The following is an 18,023-nucleotide window of genomic DNA, read 5'->3' as shown; positions in this document are numbered from 1 at the left end:
AATATCTATTAATATTTATATTAAGCAGGCTGTTTGTCCTTGGACAAATCACGTTTTATTTCATAACAACCAGGATTGGTTCTACGCGGTAACCTGGACATATTTCTAAGTATAAATGATGAAACGACCTTTTCCAGACTGTGTCTGGAATTTACCATTTTTTTTTAACTACCTGAATGAAAGCATGGCAGTGTAACGTGGAGAGAGCACCCCCTAGTGGCAAGGAACGACACAACCAATCACCGGAGTGGTTGGCAATAAGTTTATGTAATGTTTCCAAAGTGCACATCGCTGCAGAAGCATGTTCAAGACGAGACACACACACGCACGCTTTTAAAACACGCGAGTTTATGCAATAAGATCATTTTATGATGGCCTTCAATAGTTGAATATAAAAAAGTCAGCAAAATACTGGAAAAGGGACCCAGTATGAGCCAACGCAATTATAAACCAAGATAAATTAATACCTCTCTGATAATGATATTCAACAGAGCATTAAGCGGATATAAAGATTTTTTTTCCTTTAGATTGGACCTCATTATTCAGGTGTGGTAAATAGTGTACATGTGTAATGTAAAGTTGTAAAGATATTCAATAATTTTTGTATTCAGGCTTTTCTTGTAAATTGAGTTGTATTGTATAAAACGTTAGTGAATAAATGACAGTGGAAATGTGGAATAAAAATGTCTTAATGATGCCATCATAAAACATCCATTCATCCCTTTTCTTTGCCACTTATCCTCACAAGGGTCGCAGGGAGTGCTGGAGCCTATCCCAGCTGTCAACGGGCAGGAGGCAGGGTACAGCCTGAACTGCTTGCCAGCCAATCGCAGGGCACGTAGAGAAAAAGAGCCGGACTCACAATCACACCTAGGGGCAATTTAGAGTGTCCATGTTTTTGGGATGTAGGAGGAAACCGGAGTGCCCGGAGGAAACCCACACAGGCACAGGGGAGAACATGCAAACTCCACACAGGCAGGGCCGGGATTGAACACTGGTCGTCAGAACTGTGAGGCCAACGCTTTACCAGCTGACCCACTGTGTCACCACATCATAAAACATTTAATCATTATCCAGAAGTTTTAACATGCATGCATTTACATAAAATGGTCTCTTTGAAGCCTGATAGAGAGGGGAAGATGAAACAAAATATTTCACAACACAAATTAACATTTAAACATGGTTGAGAAGTGGTTAGCACATCCGTTTTGCAGGTTTGGGGTTCAAATCAGTGCACTCTTGCAAGTTCTCCCCCATGTTTGTATGTCGTTTTGTTTCCCCCTGCATACTCTAGCCTCATTCCACATTTGAAAAACCGGTAGGTTGACTGCAGAGTTTAAATTTGAATTGTCCTTTGGTGTGCATGCAAGTATACATTTTTTGGGGTCCATAAACAGCCTACAATGGGCTGGCAACCCATTGAGGGTGGACCCAGCCTCTCACCTAACGTCAGCAGGGCTCCAGCCCGTGAGGATAAACCGGGTAGAATATGGATGGAGGGCACTCAATGTATACACCAGTAAAGAGTATGGTGCTGGGGATCTAATGGGATTTCTGTTAATCTGATCAATGTACATGCATGTGAGGCCCTCTTATGTGTGGGGTAGGTAATTTACATCCAAACCACTTAATCATCATGGGAAAGTTTCTTTCCATAATTCCATAAAATAATAATAATAATTAAAAAAAAAAGATTCAGGGACCACAATTCAAACAAATTCAAGCATTACATTTTTTTCAACATAATTTGGGCTTCCAGTTCATAAAATCAGGAATTTAGAACATGTGAATACTGTGAAGAAATGACTATAAACAGATCATAATATGGTACTTACAGAGATGTTCATCTTGAATACTCTGTTGGGAATCTCAGCTTTAATCACTGCCTGGGAGTGATGGAAGCCCAAATTTCTTTTGTTTCTGTTTTTGGGTCCCGTGCCCCTCATTTTCCTCTTGTTAAGACCACTTAGATGCTCAATGAGCTCAAGCAAATATGAGAGCGCAGGCGTTAAACCAGGGGTTCTTCTGGCAGTATGGGAAGATGCCAGGTCCAGATGGAAGATGAAATTTGCATCTCCATGCATATTCACAGCAGAAGGAACCAAGAAGTCCTCGAAAACATTCTGGTAGACTGTTGCAGTGACCTTTGATTCAAGAATGCAGAGTTTACCCACATCTGTGCTGGAGATTGTGCCTCAAATCATGGCCGACTGCGGAGCAGCTTGGGTTCTGTTCGTCATCCATCTTCCTCCAAACGCTTGAACTTTTAGTCCTGAATGACATGCAAACTCTTTCATCGGAAAAAGAGGAACTCAGACCCCTGGCTGCCAGTCCCGTCCTCCTCCTCAGCCCAGTTGAGACTCTTCCTTTATTGGCTCAGGCTCAGAAGCAGCTTGACCCGGGTCTACTTATTTACAAGTCTGCAGTCTCCCCATATTGAACCCAACTGACAATTGAACCAAAACAATTTCATGACACCTCAGGAAACCTCTGCAAGTGCGTTTGAGTTTAGTAGATTAGTTTGTGACACTTTATGGCCTGCAAAATTTGGGCTGATTCCTTCACAGTATTTTAAGTGTTTGAATTTCTGATTTTATAGGTTGTATGACCTGGAAGCTAAAGTTATGTAAAGATAAAAAAAATTAAATGTAGGCCCTGAATCTATAATTCATGAAAGTTAATATTTTTGTTTTGGAATGCAATTGAAGAAAGAGTTATTATTGTTCTTGGAAAGGGTGTGTAGATTAAATGAGGGTCCCTGACACACTGAAACAGCCAGCAATTTGTCAACAGTTCATTTTGTATTTAAATGAGGCTTTACTGCTAATGTGAAATGCAGCTGCACACAGATTACTAAACACAAACATGAAAAAGTTTGTATGTAGTTTGTAGTTTCAATGTTGTATAACTGTGCATCAACATTGAAATGGTGGGGGGGAGAAATCAGGAAAAATAAAATAGTGAAATTCTAGTTTAACACCATATCTCCATAATTGAGCACTGCACAGAATATTTGTCAGTTTCTTCACATTTTCAGTAATTATCTTTAAACACATACAGAACCAATCTTTTAAATTGTGAGCATCTTTCTCTTGCCTCAAAGGGGTTATTCATCCTTTATTGCTTTGTACTTGTGAGTCTCCTTCCTTCAGCACCTGTTCTACGGAGACAAAAAGCACCGCGTCCACCCAATTACGCTATGGCAGGAGGGGGTCACTGTACCCGGCTGGTCTCCCCCCTTCACTCTCTCTCTCTCTCTCTCGCATGGTCTCTCGCTCCGTGTCCCTTTCTGACACCCCCCCCCCGCTCTCTCACTTCACTCCTCATCCCTCCGTCCACTGTTGTGCTTTTCACTGTGTTGTGTGTGTGGGCAAGGAAAACTGTCATGGACTGTGCGGCTCTTTTTATGCTGCTTTTCCTTCCCGGGCTCCATTCGACAGCTGCTGGTAAGAATTTCATTAACATATTAAACAACGCTGGGTGAGGGTTTTTTTTTTTTTTTGCATCATATAAATGTGTCGCTGAAAGCTCTACAGTACAATAGCAGCAGGACAGCAGCAAAATTTGTCAGTTTTGTGTATTTTTTGCTGGGATTTCTCTGTATTATGAATATAATCCAGGTTTAAAGGAATTCTCCCTCTTCTGTTTACCCCCTCCCTCCCAGAGGAGACTAGCTGGACCTACACTGGTAAGTTCTGAAGTTTATTTGTTTACTTGAGAGGGTCATGTGGAGTATGATCATTTATTCTGCTACAGATTAAACAAGATAGTTTAATCATTGGGTCAATCATTTAGTTTTTAACCCAGGTTTGGAATTAAAAAAAAAAAGATTTTTTTAAAAATGTTTTGAAAAAAACGGACAAATATTTTGGACAAACAATTACAGCACAGGTGGACTTTACTAATCACACTAATACAATGCAGACTTTATGAGGGGGAGAAAAACTTTTTTCTAATATTACACCAATACAGAAAGTTCCTCTAAGATTGGATTTGTTTTTAGAATTGCATGGCGGGACTCATTCAGTGCTCAGACACAAAGAATATATGGTCCATATGCTCCTCACCTGCAATTTTTACACATTACCCTCATAATACTTGTTAAAATATACAGAGCAAGCACTTACAGCCGAGTACGATACGAAATGTTTCTGCCCATTGTGAAGGCTTTTTTCGTGGGTCATTATCCCAACCTTTTCTCCCTCTCTTTCCCCTCTCCTTGCCTCTCTGTGTGTATTAGTTACAGTTGGGCAAGCTGGCGTGAGCACAGTGCTCACATAGAGATGATGGAGGGCTGGAAGGGAGGTAGAGTGCGGGGCAAAAAGGCAAGTGTACAAGGATGACAGTGACAGGGCACAGAGAAAGAGAGGGGGGTGGCAGGAGATGGGACGGCCTGAAGCATACCAAATTGTGTCCCGTATTGTTGCGCAGCACAATAAACACACAGGTTATTGTGCTGCAGACCCACACTGACCGTGCCTATGCTACGGACAATGGCGCAGCGGGCATGAATGGGGCGCACACCCGGCATGTATTCAGGGGGTGAAGGGCCCGTGCACGCCGCATACATTGGAGATACAGTACCAGACACCAACTGTTCAAGTAGGTGATTATGGCATTAAATGCATACGTACAGGAAAGTCATAGAACAGCTGGAGTGCAACTCCTCCCACGTGACATGACTCAGCAGGTGAAACGCTTCCTTCATGGCTGTTTACGTGAGGATGAAAATTTGGTGTAAAAAGAATGATTTTGTTTCAAACAAAACCAAATAGAACTGTTGATACATTCGTTTTTCCAGTCTATAAATTTGATCATTCTCACCATAGGAAATAATGTAAATGTAATTGGTTCCCAGCTCAAACTGCTGTTGTCCACATCTCATTTTAAAGTCTCCGTAAGGGTAAATAAATGTGCCTTCTAAATTTAACACAACAAAGAGTGTTAATAGCCCTGCCAAATTTGAATTAGAGAGGGAAAAAAAACAGCAAGTGTATAACATCGATAAAAAAATTAGAGGTTTCATAATCATGAAAAATTACGGTGTTGTGTGCACTCCCAAAAGCTAAGGGCTTGTCCACTAAATGCGCTGAAACCACACCTCGCTTAATAGTCACCTGTCAATCAAATACCTCAACTATAACCTGGATAATGGATATTACTTTGTCGAGCACCACCTATTCCTACACAACAAGTTTGAGCCACATAAGGCCTCCAATAGATGCAGGGCTTTTCCACACCGTTATTATATGGTGCTATAAAATGTCCTCACCGGCCCAAAGCTGACTGTCAAGTCAGACTGGAAATAAAAGACACCCTCCGGTTTTCCACCTTTATCTGCATTATGTGCAAGCGCTCGTGGGGGACAATGAAGCACTCCAAAGCAGCGCCACCAGCAGACTATCTGAAGGAAAAACGCATTTACAACACAGTTGAAATATGAACTAACAACATCTTTGTGTTTTCCAACATGTGAGGTACAACATTAGATTACTCTCTACATTGTGCTCAAATTCCTGGAGGTCCAGACTTTGAGGACTGTATGAAGACAAAAAAAACAGGTCTTTGTGGGTTAGAATTCTACCTGATAGACAAGTGTTCAAATACTTTTACTTTTTTACCATTTGCAGCTGTATCACACAAATCGTCGTATGGAGTTGTACAATTCATAAAAATCATACATTGTGATTTCTAGATTTTTCTTTTTAGATGATCTCTCTCACAGTGGACATGCACCTACAATGAAAATTGCAGACCCCTATATGATTTCTAAGTGGGAGAACTTGCAATATAGCAGGGTGTTCAAATACATATTTTCTGCACTGTAAATGATTAAAAACTACTCGTACGAAATTTCAGATTTGCTGATTGCTGCTTTCCATGGTACCTTAAGAAATAACTCTTTAGATTAATGTTTCAAGGTTTTTGCACCAAATACCAGCTCAAAAATAATTTGCTCTCCAAGTACCCCCAAAATCTCCAATGTTAAAACATAGGACCGTACAGACAAACACAATGCACAATAACTAAAATGAGGAACACATGTCCAGATGTGGAAAAAGGCAGAGGAATTATACAATTACCAAAAAGACAACAAATACACAGGTTGACAGCACCTGACTCAAAAGTGGAGAAAAGTTGACAAATACTATCCAGTGCCAAACAATGGCCAGATAATTTTCAATTACTTCTGAGCTGTTCGGGTGGTGTGGCACAGGCGAACAAACTCTGAGCAAAACAAGACGTGGAACATTTACTAAAATGGAAACCCTTGCATGAAGGGAGAAGAACAAAAAGGCTGGCGGCCAGATGACCTTGAGGGTCATTTACAATACTTAATCCCACTGAGACAAAAGGCTGGCAAGGTCCCGTATGTCTTTCAGTTTGAGGGGTTTGGTGCCAGTCATTCCGCAAGAGACGTATAGAACTGTTAAGGGATTTATGATCCGATACAGTTAAGATACGCAACCACACAATGATTGCGGCAGACAGGATGCTTTTGATTCCATGTCAAATACAGTTATGTAAAATATGATCAGTGCATTGCTTCAGCTTATGTAACAAAAAAAAAAAAACGAAACATTGGGCCACATTCTCTAACTGTGTTCGCACAGATTTGTGCATAAATCATGCATGCATATTTTTGACGCAAAAATCTGTGACTCACCAGTATGCTCGTACTCAAACAATTTTAGAACCTCCTCAGACCATGCAGACGCAGACATCACGCAGGATCACCTTGCGAAAAACTTCAAACGCTAGTCTTCTACCCAAGATGCGTAACATATTGCAAATACAGTAATTGATGAAAACAAGATCAATAATTTTGATAACTGCAGCCATCCATCCATTTTCTTACCCGCTTGTCCTCACAAGGGTTGCGGGGAGTGCTGGAGCCTATCCCAGCTGTCAACGGGCAGGAGGCGGGGTACACCCCGAACTGGTTGCCAGCCAATCGCTGGGCACAAGGAGACAGACAACAGTCGCACTCACAATCACACCTTGGGGCAATTTTGAGTCTCCAGTGAATGCATGTTGTGGGAGATAATGTGGGAGAAAACTGGAGTGCCCGAAGAACACCCATGCAAGCACGGGGAGAACATGCAAACTTCACACAGGTGGGGCCGGGAATTCAACAACGGTCCTCAGAACTGACACTGTACAGCTGGGCCACTGTGCTGGCTTTAAAATATGACTAAAACCAGGAATTTGCTCATTGTTAGACTGTCCAGTATCATTCAATGAACACTTCATTACTTTTAATCTTATTTGATTAATATACTTTATAGTGTTTTTTTGTTTGTTTGTTTGTTTTGTAAATGTGTGTGTAAATTGTCTCCATGGAAGCCGACATTGGCACTCAAGCCAGACATGCAAACGGACTGCTCATGTTTGCTAATTTAAGTCTTCAGCAGTCTAAAGTAATATGATTTATATAATTTTCTGCAATTTTGTATGTGGAAATATGACAGATTGAGTCCCACACGTATCACCGGTGGCGCAGTTTAATCGTGATGGACTCCGATTGGCAATTGGCTAATGAATTTTCTGTCAATTTCAATGCTAATTTCAATAATTTTATCAACTACAATTGCCTCTTTGCTGGACTATATTTATTCCTCACTACTATGTATTTGAAGAACAGTGCAATGTTTGTTCATTTTCTGATTTCATTTTTTTGTCATCAGGATCTGTACCACATTTAGAAATTCAACTTTGGAATTTAAAATGATTAACATGATTATCGTATGGTGTCAATTTGTGTTTAGCAAGCTTTCAGATAATACCAAGTTTTTGAAAATTGGATCAAGATTAAGAAAATTATTAAGAATTTGGGGAAATCTCTGGTGACTTTTAAGCTTTGCACATGGTCCCATATGAGTAAGATTGATTTTGGGAATAGGGGCGTGTCTTATGCAGATTTCAGTGGCGTAGGGACAAAAAAAAAAAAAGTCAGTGTGCACATCATGAATTTGACAGTGACTTTGCGTATATCCTCCACTTTTCCACAAAGTGAGAACATTTCTACGCATTTATTAGTGAATGAGGCCTAGTGTACCTTTATCATAATGATACACATTTGAGCACCTAAAAATAAAAAAAGACACGATTTGAGCCTCAATTCAGAAAGTTGGTCACACTCCACTCGCCTAGATTTAGCACCTTGGATCTGCAACGATATTTGTTGTTGGACTATATACAGCCAATGTCACTGGGAATGTTTTACAAATAGACAAATTTGTTCCGTGGCAGATGAATGACTGTATAAGTACAGGGAGCTAAACATTTGACTAAATTTGCAGCCCAGTGGGAATCCGTTGCTTAAAAAGGAGCGATTTGTCCACTCAATCACTCATTCCGTCTATCTGGGATCTCAGAGCTCATAAAAATCCCTTCACAAACAGTTTCGCACCAAGCAAAATGCGTCAGTTTGTGAATTATTATTGTGTGGAAAGCTGAACTGTAATCAGTGCGGCATTAAATAAAAACTGCACCTAAATACATTTTTAAAACAATTAATGATTAGATGCAAATGTTTTGAGCAAAAAAAAAGAAAAAGTTAAATACAACTAAAGAGCACTTTGGCATTATTTTGAATACCGCTAGAGAGCATCCCTCTACTACACCAATTTCAATAAAGTTGGACAAAATTTGCGTGAGCAAAATTATATCTTTTTTTTGTGAGAATGAAGTATTTAGGAGTTAGTTATAGTGCATACTATACATTATGGAGCATGGCTTTAAGACATTTCCCCCTCTCCGGACCCCTTTAATTGAAGATGCTTGTATTTAGGGTCTTGTGATGACGCACGATTGTTTGTGGTTGTGCGACAGCATTGTATAATGAGGCCCTGCACTTGGGTGTTAGCTGAAGTGGAAAGTTGCTTTACCCAAAAAAGGAAAGAATCTCATGGGAAGCGCAGTCACGTTCAATGATAGAAAAGAGATGGGAAATATGTGGGGGTTATCCATTACCGGATATTTGCGTACATGAATCACTGTGTGCATGTGTAAGCCTTTGTTGTTGATGTATTCAGGATTTTTAGAGAGGTGGACCAGCACAGAGGTTCAGAATATTTGGCCTCTGGTTACCATAGAGACCTCCATGGCGATGAGTGGAGGTGCTGATTTTTTAAGTTGCGTCATGGTGCTGGGGTGGAGAGGGAGAAAATAGGGGTGGTGATTAAAACTACAGCGTGGTTGGGGGTTGCTTGTTTACATCATTAAGGGTTGTGGTCCTCGTGTTGTGCATGTGCGTGATGCTGATTGGATGAGCTGGCCCTACATTGCTTCATGTCTGTCCATCCATCCAATCGGCTGCCTTCTGGCAAGAGGTGGGGTACACCTAGGACTGGTAGTCAGCCAATCACTGGGCACAAACCATTCACGCTCACACCTACGGACAATTTAAAGTTTTCAAAGCCCCGGACGTGTGCATTGCTTTTTTTTTTTGCACAGTGCGACATGCAAGCTAGGACTGCCACAGCATGGATGTTTTGGCAATGTGGGAGGACACCAGAGTCTTCTTCTTCTTTTCCTTTCGGCTTGTCCCGTTAGGGGTCGCCACAGCGTGTCATCTTTTGCCATCTTAGCCTATCTCCTGCATCTTCCTCTCGAACCCCAACTGCCCTCATGTCTTCCCTCACCACATCCATAAACCTTCTCTTTGGTCTTCCTCTCGCCCTTTTGCCTGGGAGCTCCATCCTCAGCATCCTTCTACCAATATACTCACTCTCTCGCCTCTGAACATGTCCAAACCATCGAAGTCTGCTCTCTCGAATCTTGTCTCCAAAACATCCAGCTTTGGCTGTCCCTCTAATGAGCTCATTTCTAATCCTATCCAACCTGGTCACTCCGAGCGAGAACCTCAACATCTTCATTTCTGCCACCTCCAGTTCAGATTCCTGTTGTTTCTTCAGTGCCACTGTCTCTAATCCGTACATCATGGCCGGCCTCACCACTGTTTTGTAAACTTTGCCCTTCATCCTAGCAGACACTCTTCTGTCACATAACACACCAGACACCTTTCGCCAGCTGTTCCAACCTGCTTGGACCCGTTTCTTCACTTCCTGACCACACTCTCCATTGCTCTGTATTGTTGACCCCAAGTATTTGAAGTCATCCACCCTCGCTATCTCTTCTCCCTGTAGCCTCACTCTTCCCCCTCTACTTTTCTCATTCACGCACATATATTCTGTTTTACTTCTGCTAATCTTCATTCCTCTCCTTTCCAGTGCATGTCTCCATCTTTCCAATTGTTCCTCTGCATGCTCCCTGCTTTCACTGCATATGAAAATATCATCTGCGAACATCATGGTCCAAGGGGATTCCAGTCTAACCTCATCTGTCAGCCTATCCATTACCACTGCAAACAGGAAGGGGCTCAGAGCTGATCCCTGATGCAGTCCCACCTCCACCTTAAATTCCTCTGTCAAACCTAAGGCACACCTCACCATTGTTCTGCTACCATCATACATGTCCTGTACTATTTTAACATACTTCTCTGCCACACCAGACTTACGCATGCAGTACCACAGTTCCTCTCTTGGTACTCTGTCATAGGCTTTCTCTAGGTCCACAAAGACGCAATGTAGCTCCTTCTGACCTTCTCTGTACTTTTCCACGAGCATCCTCAAGGCAAATAATGCATCTGTGGTACTCTTTCTAGGCATGAAACCATACTGTTGCTCGCAGATACTTACTTCTGTCCTGAGTCTAGCCTCCACTACTCTTTCCCATAACTTCATTGTGTGGCTCATCAACTTTATTCCTCTATAGTTCCCACAGCTCTGAACATCCCCTTTGTTCTTAAAAATGGGAACTAGAACACTTTTCCTCCATTCTTCAGGCATCTTTTCGCCCGCTAGTATTCTGTTGAATAAGTTGGTCAAAAACTCCACAGCCATCTCTCCAAATTGCTTCCATACCTCTACCGGTATGTCATCAGGACCAACTGCCTTCCCATTTTTCATCCTTTGTAATGCCTTTCTGACTTCCCCCTTAGTAATCATTTCCACTTCCTGGTCCTTCACTCTTGCCTCTTCAACTCTTCCTTCTCTGTCATTTTCTTCATTCATCAACTTCTCAAAGTATTCTTTCCATCTATTTAGCACACTACCGGCACCAGTCAACACATTTCCATCTCTATCCTTAATCACCCTAACCTTCTGCACATCCTTCCCATCTCTATCCCTCTGTCTGGCCAACCTGTAGAGATCCTTTTCTCCTTCTTTCGTGTCCAACCTGGTGTACATGTCTTCATATGCCTCTTGTTTAGCCTTTACCACCTCTACCTTTGCCCTACGTCGCATCTCGATGTACTCCTTTCGCCTCTCCTCAGTCCTCTCAGTATCCCACTTCTTCTTCGCTAATCTCTTTCCTTGTATGACTCCCTGTATTTTGGGGTTCCACCACCAAGTCTCCTTCTCCCCTTTCCTACCAGATGACACACCAAGTACTCTCCTGCCTGTCTCTCTGATCACCTTGGCTGTCGTCGTCCAGTCTTCCGGGAGCTTCGGTTGTCCATCGAGAGCCTGTCTCACCTCTTTCCGGAAGGCCGCACAACATTCTTCCTTTCTCAGCTTCCACCACATGGTTCTCTGCTCTACCTTTGTCTTCTTAATCTTCCTACCCACCACCAGAATCATCCTACATACTACCATCCTATGCTGTCGAGCTACACTCTCCCCTACCACTACTTTACAGTCAGTAACCTCCTTCAGATTACATCGTCTGCACAAAATATAATCTACCTGCGTGGTTCTACCTCCGCTCTTGTAGGTCACTATATGCTCCTCCCTCTTCTGGAAATAAGTGTTCACTACAGCCATCTCCATCCTTTTTGCAAAGTCCACCACCATCTGCCCTTCAAAGTTCCTTTCCTGGATGCCGTACTTACCCATCACTTCTTCATCGCCCCTGTTTCCTTTACCAATATGTCCATTACAATCTGCACCAATCACAACTCTCTCGCTGTCTGGGATGCTCAGAACTACTTCATCTAGTTCCTTCCAGAATTTCTCTTTCAACTCTAGGTCACATCCTACCTGTGGTGCATAGCCGCTAACCACATTGTACATAACACCCTCAATTTCAAATTTTAGTCTCATCACTCGATCTGATACTCTTTTCACCTCCAAGACATTCTTAGCCAGCTCTTCCTTTAAAATAACCCCTACTCCATTTCTCTTCCCATCTACTCCGTGGTAGAATAACTTAAACCCTGCTCCCAAACTTCTAGCCTTACTACCTTTCCACCTGCTCTCTTGGATGCACAGAATATCAACCTTTCTCCTAATCATCATGTCAACCAACTCCTGATCTTTTCCTGTCATAGTCCCAACATTCAAAGTCCCTACACTCAGTTGTAGGCTCTGTGCATTCCTCTTTTTCTTCTGACGCTGGATCCGGTTTCCTCCTCTTCTTTGTCTTCGACCCACAGTAGCTGAATTTCCACCGACGCCCTGGTTAGCAGTGCCGGGGGCGGGCGTTGTTAACCCGGGCCACGACCGATCCGGTATGGGATTCTTTAGATGAACGCTCATATTTGTTTGGCACAGTTTTTACACCGGATGCCCTTCCTGACGCAACCCTCTGCATTTATCCGGGCTTGGGACCGGCCTACAGATTGCACTGGTTTGTGCCCCCCATAGGGCTGCATTACCAGAGTACCCAAAGAAAAACCCACATAAGCATGGATAGCACATGCAAACTCCACAGGAAGGGTAGATCCAACATTCAGACTGAGAAGTGTGAAGCGGAGGTGCTTACCACTCGGGCACCAAGCCATGACATTGTTTAAGGTGTCTTTGAAAAATACCTTAAAGAGTCGAAGCATTAGCATGTCCCTAAAATAGAGCCACCTTGACATCTAAAGTCCTAAAAATCTTTTCTCTGGAAAAAAACAAAAAAAAAAGATGCAAACGTTCCGAGGATTATTTTACATGTACAATATGTTGCAATGTCACTGGGGTTTTTCCAAACATTCCTCTTCACGCAATTGAAATTCAAATTCTCTCTTCTTAAGATGCAATTAGACATGCCTGTCCATGCTTATTTTCACTGCTCTGAGTTATGCCCATATCATTCTCTCATTTCAAAATGATTTATGTAACGAAATGTAGTTAAAGCTATTTTATCAACTGTACATTTAAAAGTTACTGTATATCTCAACAAGCCTGCTTGCCTTATTTTCTTACAAAAATAATATGAGCATTAAGTTTTGCACCTTATTAGAGGAATTCTACAATTTTGTTCTTTTTCAAAAGCTGACATCTATTACACAGTTAACTCTAATCTAAAGAAGTTTAGCATAAATATCAGGTAATTAAATGCAGCCCAGCAGGGAGAAAAAACAAACAAGGATGAGACCGCAATAAATAAAAGAAACACAACCACCTCCTCGCAACATAAGAAACCGATCAGAGAACAGAAGGGAGTGGAGACAGTTCAATAAAAGATGTGGGAGGTGCGCACACACACACACACACACACACACACACACACACACACACACACACACACACACACACACACAAAATGAAAGAAATTAACGTTTGAGACAGGACACAGGCATAAAAAGAAAACCATCTTGAAAGAGAAAAAAAAGTCTTGAAATCAGGCACAAGCAAAATAGATTTTAATTTGGAGTTTTTTTGTATTTTGTAAACTACAAATTGGTATTTGTAACATTCAAAAAGTGATAATCTATACATAAATATTGCAACCTTGTAACAAAGATGTGGAATGCTTAGAAAATGCAATTTAATATACCGGTACTTCTCTTGTAATAAACATTACAAAATACTGTTTTCTTTAGTTGACAGTGAAAAAGATCTTTTCATTATTGTAACTAGTTTGAATTACTGGGAACATTTTGTACTGTACAGTATTAGGTTTGTTTTCCACAGAGACTTGCTGCAATTTCATTCTTCTAAAAGTACTGTTCGACCAATTTTTTTCATTACTTAAATGGACAAGAAAGAAGGATCTTAAGATGCCAATGGAATAAAGCCAAATACATGACGTTTGTTGTCACAATTGAGTGTATTGCATAAGAATGAATGCAGAATTTTACGGTACATCTTAGCTGGCCTCAAACCTATTCTTTAAATCTCTATGATGTTTTAAACTTACTGTATATTTTTACATTAATATTTTCGTATATTAAACCAGACTAAAGGCCATACAAGGATGAACCTCACCAATCAGTTCTGCGTTTCCTCACAAAGGCATGGTGGGTCAGTCTGAGTGGTCGGAACATTTCCCCGAGTGCGCTGGTACTTCTCAGTCTCCTGTTGACGTGGTGACCACCCAAACTAAATATGACCCCGCCCTGACGCCCCTCACCCCGCTGGGCTACAGTCAGCACGGCAACCGACCATTCACATTGTACAATAATGGACACACAGGTAACCATGGCAGCGGCTTTTTTTTTTCTTCCTTCGCATAACCGAGCAGCATCTGTGCTCATGCTGCAGGGTTGAATAGCAGCTCAGCAAATGATTCAATGCAAAGTTTTCAGCTGTTTTTTTTTTTTTTTAAAGACACGAGTGAACATTAAAATTCACTTATTGAATTAGTGTGTGGTTAAATTCTTTGCTCAACTGCCATTCACCACCAGCTGTGATCGAGCTGCCGGACTGGATGAGCCTCAGTGGGCTTCCCTGGCTGTTCTCAGCCGTACAAATGCACCTTCACTGGGGCAACGGCGGCCCGAACTCCGGGGGGAGTGAACACACTATCAACGGCCAAAGTGCAGAGGCAGAGGTATGAAAACACAATTTCAATATTTAAATGTTAAAATATCAGAAAAAAAAAAAAACTTTCATCCAGAGGAACTAAGCACGAATGGGTCAATGTGACTCTCTTTGGTGTCCTCATCAGAATCACTGCCATGAAAATGTTGCTGAATAATCCAGTTATGAGCTTTTATTATCAGCAAAGCTGGGTAGAGTGGCCAAATATTGCAAACAACTAAGAGTACTGTTACTTTAGAATAATATGACTCAAGTAAAAGTAAAACGTAGCCATCCAACTATTTATCAGTACGGGACTAAGAGTTAAGGGTGACCCAAAGGTTATCATTTTAATAATTTATAGACCTCCAAGATACAATGGAACATTTATGGAGGATTTTTCAGAACTGCTGTCAGTTATTTGTACAACTATTTTGTCATAACAGGGGACTTTAACATTCATGTTGACAATAACATGGAAAAAACATCCAAAGAACTTTCTGCCATACTAGACACATTTGACCTCTCTCAACATATTAACAGTCCAACTCACACTCAAGGTCACATCTTAGACCTGGTCATGCCTAAGGATGTTGAAATTCTATTGATTGATATTAGGGATATGGCTATTTCTGACCATTCTTGTGTATTTTTTGTATTGTATGAATGCTGTTGCTCCTGTTAAAACTAAAACCATCCTAAGGTGACCTAGAACACAGTGGAGGAGCACAATGATGGTCAAGAGATCTAAATCGGAGTGTAGGAAAGCAGAATGCAAGTGGAGAAAAACTAAACTCCAAATTGACCATGACCTCCACAAACAGTGTCTTTGTAAGTTTAACCAAGAATTAATTAGAGCTAGATAGCAACACTTTTCTGAAATCATCAGTAAGATGCTCAACAATACCCGTGCTGTATTTGCTGTGGTTGACAAGCTTACAACCCCCCCCCCCCGAATCACATAGATCCAGAACTCGTAACAGCTGGCAAATGCAATGAGTTTGCCTATTTTAATGAAAAAATACAATTCATCAGGTCAAATGTCAGCACAAATCAGCAAAAAGATAGAATGATCTCACATCTGAAGCCATCCAGAGAAAACTCTCCTAATTTGTCAGTTGAACAAAAAAACTGTAGAGAAAACTGTTCAGCAGTTGAAACCATCAACAAGCTGTCTCGACTCAATACCATCTGACTTTTTCAAAACTATTGTGAAGTCATTGCTACCTGATTTGCAGCAAATAATCGATTGCTCAGTTCAGTCTGGCAAGCTTCCCAAAGCTCTTATAGTCGCTGCTGTTAAGCCTCTTCTAAAAAACAAAGCACTGAAAGATTCCATGTCAGCAAGCTATAGACCCTTCTCAAATCTCCCATTCATAGCCAAGATTCTTGTGAAAGTCACTTTTAATCAACTCAGCAATTTCTTGAATTTAAATGGACTTTTTGACATATTTCAATCAGGTTTCCGAACTCATCACAGTACAGAATCTGCCCTTATCAAAGTGCTAAATGATAAAAGGTTGAAGACTGACTCAGGAACGGTGTCAATTGTGGTATGTTGGATCTCAGCGTGGCTTTTGATACGGTAGATCACAATATACTGCTAAACAGGTTGAAAACGTGGGTAGGATTATATGGAACAGTCCTTAAATGGTTTAGGTCCTACCTGGAGTAAAGGAGCGACTTTGGGACTATTGGAGGTGCTTGCTCTCAGCGAATGGCAATGACCTATGGGGTCCCTCAAGGGTCAGTTCTTGGACCTCTACTGTTCAGCCTGTATATGTTACCCTTGGGTCAAATTCTTCAAAAATGTTATTTTGACTCCCAAAGCTATGCAGATGACACACAATTATATTTAGCAGTGCCTACAAATGACGACAATTCAATTGAGGTATTGTGCCACTGTCTAAATTAGATAAATAACTAGATGAGCCAAAATTTTCTTCAACTAAATCACAACAAAACTGAGACAATAGTTTTTGGAAATAAAGAAAAAAGAATTACTGTTAGTAAACACCTGGACTCTATATCTTTAAAAAACAAAGACCAAGTCCGAAACTTTGGTATTCTGATTGATTCCTACCTGACTTTCAACAATCATATCAAATCAATCACAAAAACTGCCTTCTACCATCTGAAGAACATATATAGAGTAAAATCATGTATGTGTCAAGCAGACCAGGAGAAACTCATCCATGTTTTTATCTCAAGTAGACTTGACTACTGTAATAGTCTTCTGACTGGACTCCCCAAAAAGAGTATTAAACAGCTGCAGCTAATTCAGAATGCTCCAACTCGTGTTCTGACCAAAACAAAGCAGTCAGAGCATATAACTCCAATCCTCTTTAGAATAGATTTTAACGTTCTGCTACTGGTCGATAAAACACTAAATGATTTAGGTCCTGTACACATGAAAGAAATGCTTACGGAATACAAACCCAGTAAAAAGCAGTACCGACCGGGGGTCGTTCGCACGGAATTCTCATAATGTATCTCTATCTATTTTCTGCTTATTTTAAACAAGATTACAAACCAGTTTTACTTATTATGTATTATTATGATGTTAAATGCATGGTTAGCAATGAACAAAATGCATTCCACTCGACATCCTCCACTTATTTCTGCTATATTGTGTATTTCAGAATCACATTCACTTTATTTGGCCAATACTGAATACTAGAATACTAAATAAAAAAAAAGGTTGTTCAAAAGACCGATCCGATTCAGACAATAGAGCTAGTGCATCTGATCTGTAAACTGAACCACATGATTTACGGCTGTCAGTCTTAAATTATTCTCTTGATTATTGCCCAATCCCATTTAATCAATTAATCAGATTAAAAAAAAAAGTTACATTTCAGGACTTTTGTCAAATATCTTTTCCCTTCTTCTGCGTATCAACTGATTATTGTTGTTTATTTGGTTTTGTTGGTGCAGGACTACAGAGATTGGAAATTATTTGCTACTGAAAGGCTGAAATCAGAGGATTTCGATGATTTCAAGTTTTAAAAAATATGCCTAAATCATTCATTGATTATCAAAACCATCATTGAGATACAGGACGATTGATTAGTTGTCGATTTACCGATTAATTATGACCCCGCGAGCATGATTATGCGTGACTTACACAAATTTTTCTAAATCAGATAATCTTTAGGCCATCTAGTCGGGGTACTGCTGGCCAACAACAATTTCCTCAGCGGTGAACAGGTGAAACTCAGACATGAAAGCATTGCAAATCAAATGAACGAATGCACACATAATGAAGCCCGTTTTTGACCCTCA

The 18,023-nt window shown here is 40.8% G+C and overlaps 1 protein-coding gene across 1 annotated transcript in view; it reads left to right on the top strand.

Annotated features, from left to right (window-relative positions):
- The window catches only part of ca14 (carbonic anhydrase XIV), a 36,783-nt gene that overhangs the window by 9,374 nt on the left and 9,386 nt on the right, over window positions 1-18,023 (top strand). The window contains exons 2-3 of the mRNA XM_061819007.1: window positions 14,212-14,411; window positions 14,624-14,769. Coding sequence (XP_061674991.1) covers window positions 14,212-14,411; window positions 14,624-14,769 — 346 coding nt within the window. The remainder of the gene's footprint in view (window positions 1-14,211; window positions 14,412-14,623; window positions 14,770-18,023) is intronic.

This window comes from Syngnathoides biaculeatus, chromosome 5 (assembly GCF_019802595.1).
Source record: "Syngnathoides biaculeatus isolate LvHL_M chromosome 5, ASM1980259v1, whole genome shotgun sequence".
Taxonomy (NCBI): Eukaryota; Metazoa; Chordata; class Actinopteri; order Syngnathiformes; family Syngnathidae; genus Syngnathoides; species Syngnathoides biaculeatus.
Note: the sequence above shows the minus strand (reverse complement) of the source record. Positions and strands in the feature narration are given on the sequence as shown.